This window comes from Dermacentor andersoni, chromosome 4, assembly GCF_023375885.2.
Source record: "Dermacentor andersoni chromosome 4, qqDerAnde1_hic_scaffold, whole genome shotgun sequence".
In the NCBI taxonomy this organism is placed as follows: domain Eukaryota; kingdom Metazoa; phylum Arthropoda; class Arachnida; order Ixodida; family Ixodidae; genus Dermacentor; species Dermacentor andersoni.
This window is the reverse complement of record NC_092817.1, coordinates 130,012,788-130,031,272: the sequence shown is the minus strand read 5'-3', so window position 1 is coordinate 130,031,272 and position 18,485 is coordinate 130,012,788. Positions and strand designations below refer to the sequence as shown.

At 47.0% G+C, this 18,485-nt stretch overlaps 1 protein-coding gene across 4 annotated transcripts in view; it reads left to right on the top strand.

The window, feature by feature from the left end:
* Positions 1 to 18,485, top strand: part of LOC126537808 (uncharacterized) — a 269,368-nt gene that overhangs the window by 9,004 nt on the left and 241,879 nt on the right. For all 4 annotated transcript variants that reach the window (XM_072287925.1, XM_072287923.1, XM_072287924.1 and 1 more), the window contains 2 exons: positions 4,468 to 4,638; positions 18,375 to 18,443. In XM_072287925.1, the coding sequence (XP_072144026.1) occupies positions 4,560 to 4,638; positions 18,375 to 18,443 (148 nt within the window). In that variant the 5' untranslated portion in view covers positions 4,468 to 4,559. The remainder of the gene's footprint in view (positions 1 to 4,467; positions 4,639 to 18,374; positions 18,444 to 18,485) is intronic.

The window sequence follows — 18,485 nt, the reverse complement described above, 5'->3', positions numbered from 1 at the left end:
GAAGTAGAAAATTTGAGGGCTCGAAGCATCGTTTTGTTGTTGGCAACAACTAGTATGGTGTGAGGAAGTGCGATGTTGCGCGAGAGGATCAGTTCTGTGAGGGGAGTGACCACATAGTCACCATCAGGGACTACGGGAAACGGTGGCAGAAGGACGTAGGTAGCAGGCTGAGCAGGTAGTCGTAGAAACTTCACAGAACATAGACCAGTGTTGCGTGATGCGGTGCCATCAGGACACAATGGCAGTTCGAGCCCAAAAGGCCAGTAGAACAATCGATGAGGGCATAGTGGGCGTCTAAGAGGTCAATATCAAGAATGACATCATGTGGGCATGCGTCGAGAACAGCGAAGAGAACTGAAGTGTGGTGGCCGGTAACAGTAACGCGTGCAGTTCACATACCAAGAACCAGTGTTCGGGCGCCGTTAGCTTCTCGCACAGTTTCCAATGCGCTATAATCTTATTGCCAGATTATTTTGTTGAGCACACAAACAAACCTCTAGCATTTTGTTCTTAAACTTTGAAGGTACCCAACTCCTATATTGCATTTAAAATCTTAGGCCGATATTGTCTGAACGAGGTACGTATTCTGGACAATGGCTTTCGACGATATCCCTGTCATTGCGTGCTTATTGGCTGGTCCAGGAATCTGTCACGTGAACGCACTTGCACCACCAAAGTGGTCATCCGAGAACACGCCCCTAACTGAAAATTATTGCATCATTAGTACAGACACCAGCTTTGATGGGGATGTGTGTGTTCACTGCATGAAATTCCAGAAATTGAACACTGGACCTCTCATTCGCTTTGTAATTTATGCTAATATATGTGTCACAAATGTTCGATGTCATGATACAGCACATTTATTATCCTCTTCCGTGTGCTACAAACGACTCATCCTAAAATATCGCTGCCATTTATGAGCTTTTGTATGCACTACGACCTGAGTAAACGTACTTTGTATGCAGTTCATAGTCATCCTCAAAGATCTCGTTGCTCATACGACTACTGTGCCTTCACATCACATGCCATCTCACACACCTCATGCGTAATCTCGTTAAGTCTACGCAGCACATCGCACACATCTCGTACGTGTTCTACGCATTCTCATAGCACGGTGCATAAATCTCGTGCACTTCGAAAAAGTCTGCGTAGCACATCATGTAGATCCCGCACATTTTCTACGATGTTTCGTTCAATGTGCGTAGCATATCGTTCACATCTCGCAAGATCTGTGCGATATGCATACATCTCTTTTATTTCCTTGTAGAATTCTCATACAAAATTTTTAATATGGTTACGCTGTGGCTATGCTGCATGTGCTGCGCGGGCCTGTTACATTTTTTTGTTTTTTTCAAGGGCAATGGGACTGTCTCAAATACCTTGCTTTCGAGTAGCTCAGCTTTCTTTTTTTTTACATAATGTTGAATTTCCTAAAAAAGCCGCATGTGGAGCCCTAAGTGTGTATGATGGAATGAACGGCATTTAAGGAGCCTTTGTAGGTCGGTGTTTATGTTATTATTTACTTCTTTACTTATTTATTTATTTATTCATTTATTTATACATGCAGAGTTCCAATAGGATAATAAGTAAGGGGTGGGTGTATAACGGGTGGGAATGATAAAGACTACGTTACCTAGATTAGTCATAACACTGTTCGAGTAGAGTTCCCAGCTTATGAGTTTCCCAAAGTAAATATTGGTTATGTTCTGGAATATTTGGCCCCCAGATTGTTTTTTCGCACAACACTGATGTTTGTGCGACCAAGAATCATTTTAAGAATTTATAATTATCGGCTAGATCCTATTTGCTGATAAAAAAGTATTTTTGCCGACGATGATAAGTGTAGTCAACCATGCAATCAATCGCAAAAATGACATTCAAGAACACCCCTACGCCGTTCGCAAAGCAGCGCTTAGCACAATACGTCAACAATACTGAGGTACTGTGCTATGTGGGCCTGTGGAAACAACATATTGTTGTCTGAATATAGATGAGCTGAATTTGAAACTATATTCCCGCTGCAGATTCACGATGAATAGATGTACACAGTGTAAAAAAACATTCACCGACGATTACGAGATTCCCTTACGGAAAATTTGAGCGAAACTCTATTCGTGTTTTGCTTTCGTGATATATTCGCTAATGCAAACAATCAGTCTCGTGTGGCACGTCGCAAAGGAGCGAAGTGGGCGGCGTCTTCCTCGCTTATCTAGAGATGACCAGACAGCTCATGGGTGATGCGTGGGCGTGGTTCACAGCTGCCGCCGCAGACGGGCATCCCAGACGACGCGCGATACTGTGGCGCCACCTCGTAGCCATCATCGCCGCATTACGCTTTTCTCATACTTTCGCCACGCCCTCCTCCTCCGCTCTTCAGCTTATAGTTTCGCTGCACCCTCCATCTCCACTATCCTCACCGTGTCTTTGATCCACCGCTAGGGTCAGCGTTCGCTCTTTTACCCTTTGTTCATTCGCTCGGTTACTCCGAAGCTCGCCACATGAGCGGGCACCTAAAAGCTGTGCTATAAAAAAACCGACGAAGATGGCGCCGTTTTGTCAAAGGATACCGATACTGCTAATTATTAGTGTAAAAATACACGGTTTGCTAAAGAAAGATGCGAAATAGAGAGTACAGAATCGACAAATAAGTTTTAGCGCCTTCGAAGTTGGGAATGCTTGTTTGAAAATTACTTAAGAGGCGCCCATTTATTTAAATATCAGAAAGTAAGTGAACGAAATTGTCTCGCTAGTGCGTGAGTTCTGTGACCATGATGAAGCAGTGGTTGTCCCCACTCCATGGTGTTTACATCGTGCTTGTGCTTCAAAGCACGGTGGTCTGAGGGGCTCACAAATTAAATGTTGAATGGGTCATAGCACGACACACCCTCTCAATTTCAGCAAAAAAGTTCGACTGGTGAACGTTCGTAACCGCAGAGGTAAATATAATTGTACAATAGCAATTGCAATAGAGTGCATGAGGAGGTTTAGAACGCGGATAGCGAATAATGACAAATGACCTGTTGAAATGCGAACATATGGGAAGCGCTGGACTCGTTCAAGGTAATCTGAATGCTATGCCTCCGTTGCTCACGAATTCCAAAAGAAAAATCAATATCGCATAGCAGCTTTTAGGTGGATCTAGGGGTAGATCCGCAGTACTTTACCAGCCACGTCAAATTTGGAGCACGCGTACGAGACGTGCTCTCCAGATGGGCTTACGTAGAACTGTTCAAAGATCGCGAAATTGTCCTGCAGGCGTTAACAATATACAAGCAAGCACGCGTTGAAGAACTTTCTCAATTCACAAATGCCGAGAACTACAAATGTGGTTGCTTCCTCTTTCGAAGAACTTGGTCACAATACGTAAGACATGCGTGGCTATGTACATTGTAATCTGCACAATACAGCGCAGATGGCTATGCCTATAGACCGACTAGGTTCGTGTGTGCTGCCTTGTGTTGTCATATCGGGCGATGACGTAGTTTTGGCGAAACGAAAGCGCGCGGGAGACATCCAGAAAAATCTCGCTTTTGTCAAAACTCTAATGAACGTGAGTACAATTATACTGTGCGCACTATTTGAAACAGTGGCAGTTCAAAAAGACCAATGCATCCACTTTATTTGAAAGAGGGAAATACTCAATGGAGACATCGTAACAAAAATACTTTCCCACTGGTTTATTACTTGCATTCTTCAGGTTATATTCTACAAGGCCACGAAATCTAATGCGCATTGTCACAATGCTTCTACTTCGCGTGCGGCAATTGTTTACTGAGTAAATGTGTGTATTAAGGAGTAAAAGCCTTTAGTGGCTCATGATTGTCCAGGCGCAGTCCGAGATGGGCGCAGGAAAGCGGTGATCACCGGCGAGGGGGCAAGGAGAGCAGGCGCCATGCCAGTAGCGCTGTGCAAGTCAGCGAGTGGGCGAGCGCGGAGATGTGCATGGGGGTGCCCGCACGTCTGCGACAAACCTCGTAGCCATATGACTGTGATTGCATCCCATGCTCGCGGCCACGGCAGCGTCCGTTCACAGAACTGTTCACACACCAGCAACAGACGACTCGTAGATAGGCTTTCGCCTATCGCAGTTTAGCGCAGCAAAGTGCCCGTAGATTTTTCTGAGCAAACCTACGGCTACTTCACAAGTGGTTCCAAAATCTGTATCTATTGTTCTGTTGCTCGCCAGCACATACTGAAAAATTTCAAACTTGAAGTACGTGCAACAATCACGCACTTAACCTGAAGAGGCGTAAAAATTCGACACAACGAGCCACATACTGTTCGCAAGACTTAATTCTGTATGAGATAGCTCCCCATTATTTTGCTACCTTTTGAGACCTGCGAGCCTAATGTAAGCCACCCATGTCTCGAGCAGGTAGGACATACATAAAATAAATGCGGAGCTCGACATTGTGAAATAATCTTACAGGTATTGTGTTTCCCACTGCTTACAACCTCTCTTCGCAGACTGCTGCTTCTGTGCCTGCACCTGCCAGAAAAGTGCGGAGAAAGAAGGGAGGCTGCCTTTCTGGATGCCATTTCAGTTAAAATAGTACATCATGAGGGACTGCACAGTCACTGTCGTAATCGTCGCTCTCACACACGTTGCTGTAGACGCCGGTTTTCTTACAAATATGTGTGAGTACACTTTTCTCAGCTATTCGCTGTCTCGCACGTTCATTACACATTGAACGCGGGAAACGTAGGAATGTTCTGTTAAAAGCCATTTTACCATGTAAACTGCATAGAAAGCCCAGCATGCTCCGGTAGGTTAAAAAATGCTGCGGGTATCAACTTCTATCTACGATTAGTCTTGGGATCTGTTTCAGAAAAACTTATTTTGGGGGAAAATCCGCAGCGAATATTAAAGCATAACTAATTTATTATTTAATAAAGATATACGCAGCTTCGAAATGGACAATATAAATCAGGCAGCCATAAAGCATCACCTTTTGCTCTAAGCAAGCTACGTTGGATTAGTTTCGAGAAGTGATGACATCAAATCGATGACACAATGAAATCTAGTCCCTCTCAAAACATTTCTGCTCTCTTACGCACATAGAATAACCTATAAACAAAAAATAAGCCAAAGCCGAAATAGAAATTTCTTTTAAGCCGCAAACCAGTGGACACTCCCCATCTGGATCCTTAAAACACAAGAAAAAATTTGTGCCAAAAAAAATAAGGAGAGTACAGACCGAGCACTTATTTTCTATCGAAAGTTTAAAAAATTCACACAGCGGATTTACTTGATGTTTGGAAACACCACGTACAAAATAAAACGTACAAATGCAGCATGCATACAACAAAAGCCGCCATAATTTATTACCTAGCAATTTATTTGTTCAGGAAAGAGAGAAATGCTGCACTAACACACTTATTGCAAAGGGCACTTACTTAACCAGGCTCTAGATTTTCCAGTTTTCGCTTAGTGTTCGTCGTTTACTGCAAGGTGTGTATAATAGCTGTGCTTTACGAGTGCTCACCTACCACGCAGAAACCTGGAGGCTTACTAAAAAGGTTCTACTTAAATTGAGGACGACGCAACGAGCTATGAAAAGAAGAATGATGGGTGTAATGTTAAGGGATAAGAAAAGAGCAGATTGGGTGAGGGAACAAACATATGACATCTTAGTTGAAATCAAGAAAAAGAAATGCGCATGGACAGGACATGTAATGAGGAGGGAAGATAACCGATGGTCATTAAAGGTTACGGGTTGGATTCCAAGGAAAGGGAAGCGTAGCGGGGGGCGGCAGGAAGTTAGGTGGGCGGATGAGATTAAGAACTTTGCAGGGACGACATGGCCACAATTAGTACATGACCGGGGTAGTTGGAAAAGTATGAGAGAGGCCTTTGCCCTGCAGTGGGCGTAAGCAGGCTGATGATGATGATGTGCAAGCACAATATTGTAAATAGTATTGTAAATGATTGCCATACTGTTTTTATGGTCCTTTATGTTACCTGACTATATCAAGAACACTTTCCTGTTGGTGCTATGCATGTAAAATTTATTATAGCTTATCGCGGATTCATTTATGCTGATGATATACGGTTTCTCCTTTATTTTTGAGGGTTTGTATAAGGATACAGGCCATATTTCTTTATGTAAAATATTGCACATACTGAATACCTTGCATAGAGCAGAAAAAATTGATTTGCTTTGTGTCTTCTGTCTTTCTTTATTTAGTTAACTTGTGACATGCATCGGTATATTTATTTACATTTCTTTTGAATTGCTTCTTTGCGTGACTGTATTGCTTCTTGTGTCATCTCACAGACAAAATTAGCAAAAGCATCTTAGAAACGTTTTGTCTGGATTTTTGGCTCGTCAAGACAGTGGTCTTGTTAGCGTTTCTCGAATACACGTAGAAGCAATGTCTCCCTTATTCGTCCTGGAATGGCAGCTATCATAACGGGGATCGTCGCTTTGGTTCTAGGCTGATATCGTTAATACACGTGTCCAAACAACCAAAAGATAGATAAGCACAAGATATTTGGTAGCATGAAGGATGAAAGAAAAGAGAGGAAAGAGAAGAGCGGAGACGCTGGCTGCTGCGTCTTGCTGGTGGTCAGCCATCTTAACTACCCTGAATCATCCTGTATATATATTGTAAATATACTTTTCTATACTCGCAACATCCCTGTAACATATTGGTGAGAGGCGCGGGGTACTACGGCTGAACCGTATTCACCACCGCATAAACACTGGAGATACGAATCGTATTCGTCAGCGTCCCTATCGTGTATCGCATGCTGAACTTCGAGTCATCCAATCAGAAGTTAACAAAATGCTCCACAAGCGGTAATAGAACCATCAGCCAGCCCATGGGCTTCGCCTGTGGTCCTTGTTATAAATAAAAATTGTACCTGGTGTTTTGCGTAGATTATCGCCACTTGAACAAGATAACGCGAAAAGACGTCTACCCACTGCGACGCATCGATAACGCCTTGGACTGCTCGCACGGATCTAAACTCTTCTCGTCCATCGATCTTTGATCCGGCTCCTGGCAGATTTCAGTTGATGAAATAGACCGCGGCCTTCATCGCACCGGACGGTTTATATCAGTTCAAAGTCATGCCCTTTCGCCTATGCAATGCTCCAGCGGCATTTGAACGTATGATGGACTCTCTTCTGTGGGGCTACAAATGGACCACCTGTCTTTGTTACTTTGACGACGTTATTGTCTTTTTCTCCCACGTTCGGCAGCCACCTTACCGACTCCCTGCACGTGTTGCGGTCTTACGAAAAGCCGGCCTTCAACTGAACTCCACGAAGTGTCAATTCCGGCGCCGTCAGATCACCGTGTTGGGACACCTCGCTGACACATTCGGTGTCTCACCAGATCCGGGAAAAGTTCGCGCCGTACGCAGTTTCCCTTTGCCACGTTCAGCTTCTGACGCGCGCTGCTTCGTCCGCCTGTGTTCTTACTTTCGCCATTTCGTCAAAAAGTTCGCCGATGTTGCTCGGCCTTTGACAGATCTTCTAAAGAAGAATACGCCATTCTCATGGGGCCCGTAGCGGGCTCACGCGTTGGCCGCTCTCATCTGGTTTCTTAGCACCCCTCCCATACTTGCACACTTTGATCCGTATGCGCCGACCGAAGTCCACACTGACACAAGCGCCTATGGCATCGGTGCTGTTCTCGCCCAACACCAGAATGGTATCGAGTGCGTGATAGCTTACGCCAAGCGCCTGCTGTCACCTGCCGAGAGAAATTACTCCAGCCGTAGTGGTTGGCATTAGTTTGGCCTGTCGCCATGTTCCGGCCATATTTGTACGGCCGCACGTTTTCGCTCGTCACAGACACTCGACGCACTCTGCTGGCAGGCTTCCCTACGGGACCCGACTGGACGGCTTGGTCTCTGGGCTTTGCGGCTCCAGGAAGTTTAATTTAGTGTCCATTACAAGACTGGATGCCCCCACAAGAACGCTGACTGCCTCTCGCATCATCACGTGGATCCTCCCAATCCCGTTGCGCATGATCCGGTGACCTGCGTGATGGCTTCGACTGACATGACCAGCATGCGCGTTCGACAACAACACGACGCATCCTTACAATCCATCATCACCGGAGTGCAATCTGGCAGTACCGACGGCCCGTGCCACATGTTCGTGCTGCATGTCGGCATCCTCTGCGCTATATCAACCGGCCCTGAGTTGCTGCTTGTCCTTCCTCGTCATCGGCGACCTGTCGTTCTCGAAAAACTTCACGATGCACCGACGGCGGGACACCTGGGTGTTTTAAGTGCATACGATCCCGTACGACGCCGGTTCTTCCGGCCGGGACTCTACCGCTCTGTGCGTCGTTATGTAGCAACTTGCGAATTGTGTCAGCGCCGCAAGAAACCTCCCCTGGCACCTGCCGGACGTGTGTGTAGTGACTTTTGAAGGAGAGGAAGAGAGAAGTGCAGTGCCGTAACTGTCTCTCAGAGGCGGACATCTCAACAGCACTGCACAGGGAAAGGGGAGTGGGGAGAAAAAGATCAGGGAAAGAAGGAAGAGAAGGCGGAAAAAAAATAACAAGAAGGGTGAAGAAGCAATGCGGGGCTTACAGCCGCGCTCTCAGCTGCGTGTCACAGCAAAAGTTAAGTAGGGCAGGAAGCACTTTCTTGACAATGGAAGGGTGGGCTGCCGGAAAGAGCAGTGCTCCCTCCGAGTCACAGAGCAGTCCCACACGACGGTATGATGCAAATAGCGCAGTGCGCTCAACATCGAAGGCCGGGCAGCGGAGCAGAAGGTGCTCAAGCGTCTCCTCCTCGCCGCAGTCCAAGCACGCGGGGCTGCCTCTTCCGTGCTGTCTGTGCATTCTGGCGGCCATGTTGTAGCAGCCGACGCGCAGCCGAAGGAGAGACGAGCGGTCCCAGCGGGAGAGACCCGCGCGGGTGAGGAGGCGAGGGAAGTAGCTCTTTTATTAGCCTCGAAGCATATACAAAAAAGTGTTGCGACCGCTGCCATCGCGATGTTAAGTTCGCGCCAGGTGTTTGGGTGTTGCTCTGGCCACCATGTCGTCGGGGTGGCCTCTCCCAGAACCTTCTCTCTGGCTACACAGGGCCTTACGAAGTCCTACGCCAAGTTACTGACATAAATTACGTGATTTCGCCGCTACACTTTTTGGGTCATTAACCAACTCATGTACTGACGAAAATAGTAGCTGCTACTTATGTACAGAAGAGATCCGTCGCACAACCATTTATGCTTAAAAATTAGAACGACGACTTCAAAGCTATACGAGATAATAAGTACCCCCTAACCCGTGGCGTAGACCGAAATTTCGTTCGGGGGGGGGGGGGGGGGGGGGGCGGGGGGGCTCACCTTGCATTTCGGCCTCCCCGTTGTGGAATTTCTTCAGGGATCAAATAGGTGCATAATAACCATATCGCCATTGCAAAAGATGCTACAAGTGAATTTGAACGCTACGCACGGTGAAGTTAAGGAGAATATGCATCTTTATGAAAGAATATGCCCGCATGCCATAAATATTTTGCCAGAAATAACTGATATCAATGCTTATATGTTTTTCATCAATTTAGCAAGTAAAGGAAATATCACACGAATTTTAGAACTATATTCGTTTGAAACCACCAAAGCAGTGCATGCCGCTTATGTGAAAAATATGATGACCCTGATATCAACAAGTTGAGGAGAAATATTTTAATGACACCTTGTCATTCAAGAACCTTGTTTACATTTTCGTACAAACTCAACGGCCAGAAGAAAATATTGTTACGGAAGAATGAAAGAAGACAGGAAGAAGATCGGAGACGCTGGCAGATGCACCCGACTCCCTACACTTGTAGCGCTCTTCCGAAAAGCCGGCATTAAACTTAACTCCACGAAGTGTCAATTCGGCCACCGTCAGATCACCGTCTTGGGACCCCTCGATGACGCATCCGGGGTCCAACCAGGTCCCGAAAAAGTTCGCGCCGTACGCAGTTTCCCTGTGCCATGTTCTGCCTCTGACGTGCGCTGCTACGTCAGCCTGTGCTCTTACTTTCGCCGTTTCGTCAAAAACTTCACCGACGTTGCTCGCCCTTTGACAGATCTTCTAAAGAAGAACACGCCATTCTCATGGGGCCCCGAGCAAGCTCACGCGTTCGCCGCTCCAATCCGGTTTCTGGTCACCCCTCCAATACTTGCCCACTTTGATCCGTCTGAATCGATCGAAGTCCACACTGACGCAAGCGGCTATGGCATCGGCGCTGTTCTCGCCCAATACCGGAGTGGTACCGAGTGCGTGATAGCTTACGGCAGCCGCCTGCTGTCACCTGCCGAGAGGAATTGCTCAGTCACCGAGCGGGAGTGCTTGGCTTTAGTTGGGGCTGTCGCCAAGTTCCGGCCATATTTGTACGGCCACACGTTTTCGGTCGTCATAGACCACCACGCACTCGGCTGGCTGTCTTCCTTACGGGTCCCGACTGGATAGCTTGGTCGCTGGGCTTTGCGGCTCCAGGAATTTATATTTAGTGTCCATTACAAGACTGCACGTCTCCACAAGGACGCTGACTGCCTCTCGCGACACCCTCTGGATCCTTCCGATCCTGTTGCGCATGATCCGGTGACCTGCTTGATGGCTTTGACTGACATGACCGACTTGCGCGCTGAACAACAATACCACGCATCCTTGTATTCTATCATCACCGGAGTGCAATCTGGCAGCACCGACGGCACGTGCCGCATGTTCGTGCTGCATGACGGCATCCTCTACCGCCGCTATATCAACCCTGACCTCCCTAAGTTGCTGCTCGTCCTTCCTCGCCATCTGCGACCCGTCAACCTCGAACAACTTCAAGATGCACCGACGGCGGCACACCTTGGAGTTTTGCGTACATAAGACCGCATACGACGTCGGTTCTTCTGGCCGGGTATCTATCGCTCTGTGCGTCGTTAAGTCGCGCCTTGCGAATTGAGTCAGCGCCGTAAGAAACCTCCCCTGGCACCTGTCGGACGACTCAATCCCATGAAGTTCCCTCTGAACCGTTCCTTCGCGTTGGCCTTGACCAGCTTGGCCGTTTTCCGACAACGACCGGAGGGAACAAGTGCATCACTGTCGCTACTGATTACGCGCCGCGCTACGCGATAACAAAGGCGTTGCCGACTTGTTGCGCAACTGACGTCGACGATTTTTCTCCTCTTCGACGTCGTTCTCCACCACGGTGCCTGTCGACAGTTACTCACAGACCGAGGCCGCTCGTTCTTACCTCGAGTTGTCGACGATCTCATCCGCTTTTGTGCCACTAAGCACAATATGTCCACCGCCTACCACCCACAAACGAACGGCCTTACGGAACGTGTCAACCAAACAATCACAGAGATGCTGTCGAAGTACGCCTCCAACGATCACCGCGACTGGGACGCCAGGTGGCTTACGTGACGTTCGCGTATAACTCGTCCCGGCGTGACACCGCAGGACATTCACCCTTTTATCTCTTGTGTGGTCGCGCCCCACACTGACGTTTGACACCATCCTCCCTTCTGTGCCGCATGTTGTAACTGAGTACGCACGTGAGCTCATCGATCGCGCTCACATGGCGCGTCAATTCGCCCGATCTCGTTTATTAGCCTCACAGTATACACAAAAAGAGTGTTACGACCGCTGCCATTGCGATGTTTAGTTCGCACCAGGTGCTTGGGTGCTCCTCTGCTCACCATATTGTCGGGTTGGCCTCTCCCAGAAGCTTCTCTCTCGCTACAGAGGGCCTTATGAAATTTTACGCCAAGTTAACGACGTAAATCACGAGATTTCGCCCTAAATTTTGATGCTTCCTCAAGACAGACGCATATCGCCGGCCTGCACGTTTCGCAGCAGAAGCCATACTTCGCTTGCAATTCTTCGTCTGCCATGTGCGGAGCGGGGCTTCGCCACCCGGGGGTCCTGTTACCGAAGGATGAAAGAAGAGAGAGACGCTGGCTGCTGCGTGTTGTTGGTGGTCAGCCATCTTAATTATTCTGACTCATCCTGTATATATATTGTAAATATAGTTTTTGTTAATCGCAACATCCCCGTAACATATCAATGACGATGTTCTTTGTTTCAATGTATTGCACAGGAGCAGCTGTCACCGTTCGTGTATTGTGAGTAAATGCACCAAAATTATGTCCGCAATATCATCATCATCATCATCAGCCTAGTTACGCCCACTGCAGGGCAAAGGCCTCTCCCATACTTCTCCAACTACCCCGGTCATGTACTAATTGTGGCCATGTTGTCCCTGCAAACGTCTTAATGTCATCCGCCCACCTAACTTTCTGCCCCCCCCCCCCCTACTACGCTTTCCTTCCCTTGGAATCCAGTCCGTAACCCTTAATGACCATCGGTTATCTTCCCTCCTCATTACATGTCCGGCCCATGCCCATTTCCTTTTCTTGATTTAAACTAAGATGTCATTTACCCGCGTTTGTTCCCTCACCCAATCTGCTCTTTTCATATCCCTTAACGTTACACCCATCATTCTTCTTTCCATGGCTCGTTGCGTCGTCCTCAATTTCAGCAGAACCCTTTTCGTAAGCCTCCAGGTTTCTGCCCCGTACGTGAGTACTGGTAAGACACAGCTGTTATAAACTTTTCTCTTGAGGTATAATGGCAACCTGCTGTTGATCATCTGAGAATGCCTGCCAAATGCACCCCAGCCAATTCTTATTCTTCTGGTTATTTCAGTCTCATGATCCGGATCCGTGGTCACTACCTGCCCTAAGTAGATGTATTCCCTTACCACTTCCAGTGCCTCGCTACCTATCGTAAACTGCTGTTCTCTTCCGAGACTGTTAAACATTACTTTAGTTTTCTGTAGATTAATTTTCAGACCCACCCTTCTGCTTTGCCTCTCCAGGTCAGTGAGCATGCATTGCAATTGGTCTCCTGCGTTACTAAGCAAGGCAATATCATCAGCGAATCGCAAAGTTGCTAAGGTATTCTCCATCAACTTTTATCCCCAATTCTTCCCACTCCAGGTCTCTGAATACCTCCTGTAAACACGCTGTGAATAGCATTGGAGATATCGTATCTCCCTGTCTGACGCCTTTCTTTATTGGGATTTTGTTGCTTTCTTTGTGGAGGATTACGGTGGCTGTGGAACCGCTATAGATAGCTTCCAGTATCTTTACATATGGCTCATCTACACCCTGATTCCGTAGTGCCTCCATGACTGCTGAGGTTTCGACTGAATCAAATGCTTTTTCGTAATCAATGAAGGCTATATATAAGGGTTGGTTATATTCCACACATTTCTCTATCACCTGATTGATAGTGTGAATATGGTCTATTGTTGAGTAGCCTTTACGGAATCCTGCCTGGTCCTTTGGTTGACAGAAGTCTAAGGTATTCCTGATTCTATTTGCGATTACCTTAGTAAATACTTTGTAGGCAACGGACAGTAAGCTGATCGGTCTATAATTTTTCAAGTCTTTGGCGTCCCCTTTCTTATGGATTAGGATTATGTTAGCGTTCTTCCAAGATTCCGTTACGTTCGAGGTCATGAGGCATTGTGTATATAGGGCGGCCAACCTTTCTAGGACAGTGTTCCCACGATCCTTCAACAAATCTGCTGTTACCTGATCCTCCCCAGCTGCCTTCTCCATTTGCATAGCTCCCAAGGCGTTCTTTACCTCTTCCGGTGTTACTTGTGGGATTTCAAGTTCCTCTAGACTATTTTCTCTCACCTTATCGTCGTGGGTGTTACTGGTACTGTATAAATCTCTATAAAACTCTTCAGCCACTTGAACTATCTCATCCATATTAGTAACGATATTGCCGGCTTTGTCTCTTAACGCACACATCTGATTCTTGCCTATTCCTAGTTTCTTCTTTACTGCTTTTAGGCTTCCTCCGTTCCTGAGAGCCTGTTCAATTCTATCCATATTATAGTTCCTTATGTCCGCTGTCTTACGCTTGTTGATTAACTTAGAAAGTTCTGCCAGCTCTATTCTAGCTGTAGGGTTAGAGGCTTTCATACATTGGCGTTTCTTGATCAGATCTTTCGTCTCCTGCGATAGGTTACTGGTTTCCTGTTTAACGGCGTCACCACCGACTTCTATTGCGCACTCCTTAATGATGCCCATAAGGTTGTCGTCCATTGCTTCAACACTAAGGTCCTCTTCCTGAGTTAAAGCCGAATACCTGTTCTGTAGCTTGATCCGGAATTCCTCTAGTTTCCCTCTTACCGCTAACTCATTGATTGGTTTCTTATGTACCAGTTTCTTCCGTTCCCTCCTGAAGTCAAGGCTAATTTGAGTTCTTACCATCCTATGGTCACTGCAGCGCACCTTGCCGAGCACGTCTACATCTTGTATGATGCCAGGGTTCGCGCAGAGTATAAAGTCGATTTCATTTCTAGTCTCACCATTCGGGCTCCTCCATGTCCACTTTCGGCTAACCTGCTTGCGGAAAAAGGTATTCATAATCCTCATATTATTCTGTTCTGCAAACTCTACTAATAACTCTCCTCTGCTATTCCTAGAGCCTATGCCATATTCCCCCACTGACTTGTCTCCGGCCTGCTTCTTGCCTACCCTGGCATTGAAATCGCCCATCAGTATACTGTATTTTGTTTTGACTTTACCCATCACCGATTCCACGTCTTCATAGAAGCTTTCGACTTCCTGGTCATCATGACTAGATGTAGGGGCGTAGACCTGTATAACCTTCATTTTGTACCTCTTATTAAGTTTCACAACAAGACATGCCACCCTCTCGTTAATGCTATAGAATTCCTGTATGTTACCAGCTATGTTCTTATTAATCAGGAATCCGACTCCTAGTTCTCGTCTCTCTGCTAAGCCCCGGTAGCACAAGACGTGCCCGCTTTTTAGCACTGTATATGCTTCTTTTGGCCTCCTAACTTCACTGAGCCCTATTATATACCATTTACTGCCCTCTAATTCCTCCAATAGCACTGCTAGACTCGCCTCACTAGATAACGTTCTAGCGTTAAACGTTGCCATGTTCACATTCCAATGGCGGCCTGTCCGGAGCCAGGCATTCTTAGCACCCTCTGCAGCGTCGCAGGTCCGACCGCCGCCGTGGTCAGTTGCTTCGCAGCTGCTGGGGACTGAGGGCCGGGGTTTGATTGTTGTGTTCATATAGGAGGTATATGGAGGTTCATATAGAAGGTCGCAATATAGAGCACCTATAAAAAGTAAGTTTTCTGCAAATATACGGGAGCGATTCAAATGAAAGTGAGCCAAGGCAAATATATGACAAATGGCGTACTTTACTTAAATGTAGTCTCCATGATCATTTAGACATTTGTCCCACTGACTAACGAGTCACGTGATTCCCGTCTCATAGTGAGTCGCTGCTTCAAAAAGTGTAACTCACCCGTTCACGTCATCATCCGACACGAATCTGGTTCCCTTGAGCTGTTTTTTGTTTTTTTTTAGTTGTCCCAAAATCTGGAAGTTGCAAGTGAGAGGTCTGTGCTGTATGGCGGATGCTGCAGCATTTCCCACTTGAGCTTTGCCAGTTTTGTGTTAACCACATCAAGAACGGGGGGACGGGCTTTGTCGTGGAGCAACATAACCCCATTCGTCAAATTTCTACGTCGTTTGTTCTTGATTGCGACACGCAGCCGATCCGGCGTTTAACAATATCGGAAACGATTGATAGACCCTTCAGGGTTAGCAAATTTTATCAGTAATGGCTCCTGACGATCAAAAAAAGCCAACAATAACCTTCCGGTGGAAACGACGGCCTTTGCTTTCTTTGGAGTGGTGAACTCGAATATTTCCGCTGTAAGTTTGCCATCGTGCTTCAGGCTCGTAGTAATGGCACCATGATTCGTGCCCGGTCACAATTGCATACGAGCAGTTGCCACCCTCATTGGGATGCCGGCTCAGATGAGTCAAAGCAGTGCCGAACCTCTTCGTCTTCTGGCGGTGGTTCAAAATCTTAGGCATCCATTGCGCACACAAGAGCCGCTAACCGAGATGTTCATGAATTACGGTGTGAACCGAAGCTTGGCTAATGTTCGCATGCTCTGCTAGTTCGTCGATGCTTGTCCTCCGTTCATATCTAGGCAGCTCATCAACCTTTGTAATTGTGTTCGGGCAGAGTAGATTTGGCCCGGTCTTGTATGGTATTTGCAGTTTTCACGTCATTTTTGAACCTGTTGCTCCAATGCTTCACAGTGCCCAATGAAATGCAATGTTCAACTTACACGGCAGACACACGGCGACTAATTTATTTTTCAGAAAGAGCTTCAGCTGTCAAAAGCCTCACAACACCATGCTGTTCAACTTTTGTAACGTCCATTATGTTCTACACACATGTTAAACACAGTGTATGAGAGCATCAAAGGACATTTATCATCACACTTGTGTGTCCCTTTTGTAAATGAGAGATGCCTGCGTGCGACGCGCATGCCTTGCAGATAATGAACCGAACCAGGATTGCGCGGGATCGGTTGGCTCACTTTCAATTGACTCGCCTTCGTGCATCAGAAACGTGGAGGTACACATAAATATACAAATGTGAAGATACAGCTTGATAAAGGATAAAATACTGTCACTCGAAGGAAAGCTCACTGCACGTATAGACAAAACCTCGCGACAAGATATTTAAATATAGGGAAATGTCTCCAAAAATCTGCGTATCTAAGAAAAAGTCACTGTATAATGCCTCAAACAAGGCAAATAAACATGTGTGCAACCACACATTCACAGATCAGAGAATCCTAACGCTCGCCCCCCCCTCCCCCCCTCCTTGAGTCTACTCCCCTGACTTACCACCCGCGACGGAAGGCGGTGCGCATCCTCCTTGTTTTTCTCCCTTGCGCACGCAAGACTTAGCAACCATCGTGGGCTCATCCAGCCACCCGCCCTATGCTTTCACTCGCTCATACAGCATGCGGCGCGCGGTCATTACGTTATTGCCCTGGGAAAATGGGGGTGACGTTGATGGCAGGAATGCACCTGGAGTGTCCATATAATTTCTATCGCCATAGTATATAAGGAATTTCCGGCAACTGAAGCGTTCCGCGGCACATCACTTACCACAAAAGAAGGAGCAAGAAAATCAAACATTCACCATGCGACAAATCACTGCGCGGCAAGAAAATGTCTCTTTTTTTTCGGGGACGGGGGCACCGAAATGAAAAAACAACAAAACTGACAAAAACATGTTGTCCACGATAGAATGCCTACTTTGGCACCTAATGTGTGGCTACCGAAGGAATATCGAATAAAACGTGAGACGCTTGGTCCACATAGAAGCATACGCATACTGTTCAGTGCCCTACAACGGCGAGACAAAACTTGCCGGAGCGGTTGCGCACAGCGAGCGCGTTGCAATAAGTCTACCCCATAGGGATGGTGGCGAGCAACGATTGTTTATTTTATCGTCCGCTCACCGGAAAGCGTCGAAAACTTTGCCAAGCGAAAATCCACTCACTCGGCCAGAGAAAAACGAACGCGCACCAAAGTGGCCCCGCGGCGGACGGGGCCACACGGGAAAAACGCGCGCGCTCTGGCTGGCTCTGGCAGCCTGCGGGCAGCGTGGACAAGAAAATTGAAGAGGCTCAATGTGCCTTCGCGAGTAAAGTCAAAGTGAAAAAAAAAATAAGAACGTAGTTACCTTTGCTGGCTGTAGTGTCTTGACATGGATGTTTGGCGCAGGTGGAAAAAACTTTGATATTCTTTGCTCGACGGCATTGCACGACTGCACAAATTAACCGCCGCAGAAGCCTCGTCTCATCGTACCTCACTGCGTGCTTTGTCAACTTTTCTGATAGTGTTTTGATTTGGCTTGTCTCGTCGTATGGTCCGATGTACTACTTTAGAAATCTGAATGCACCTTTGACGTGAAATGTTTATAACAATATTAAACCTGCAATGTTCCGAAATCCACAATCTACAGCAAGACTTTAGAAACGTCAATGCACCTATCACATCAAAAGTTTATGGGAACATTACACCCATTATGTTGCAGAATTGAAATCCACGTGCTCCGTAGACTCTGTAGCCTCTACGAGATGCCGGACGAGCCTACGAGCCATCAAAACGCCCTTGAAACTTCGTGCTTAGGTGGGGCTCCTTGGGTTATATGACTGCAGGTGCACGGACCTTGTCCCGAAATCCAGCCCGAGTTCGCAATGTTCGCGCTGAAATGTCTATGTCTTTTCGATCGTGAAAAAGACATTCTAGACAAAATTCAGAATGATTTCCGGCGCCGGGGTTTGTATTGGTTAGCGGTGTATGACAGCACGAAAAAATTTCGGGCAGGGGAACTGTAGCTCCATCAGCCCCTCCCCCCCCCCCCCCCTAGGTACGCCCCTGCTTCTAACAAGTACACGCAATTTATTACACGATGCTCTCACCTCAACCAATATGTTCAATTTACGGCAATGGCACGTAATGCACCTTTTTCAATATATATTCTAGTGGCCGGGTCAGCAGCGTTCCGGAAACTTCCAAAAATTCCAAAAATCCCAAAAGGGGTGCGCAACTTTGGTGAGTACACTGCTACCTCTTTAAAAGATAAAAGCATTTGCA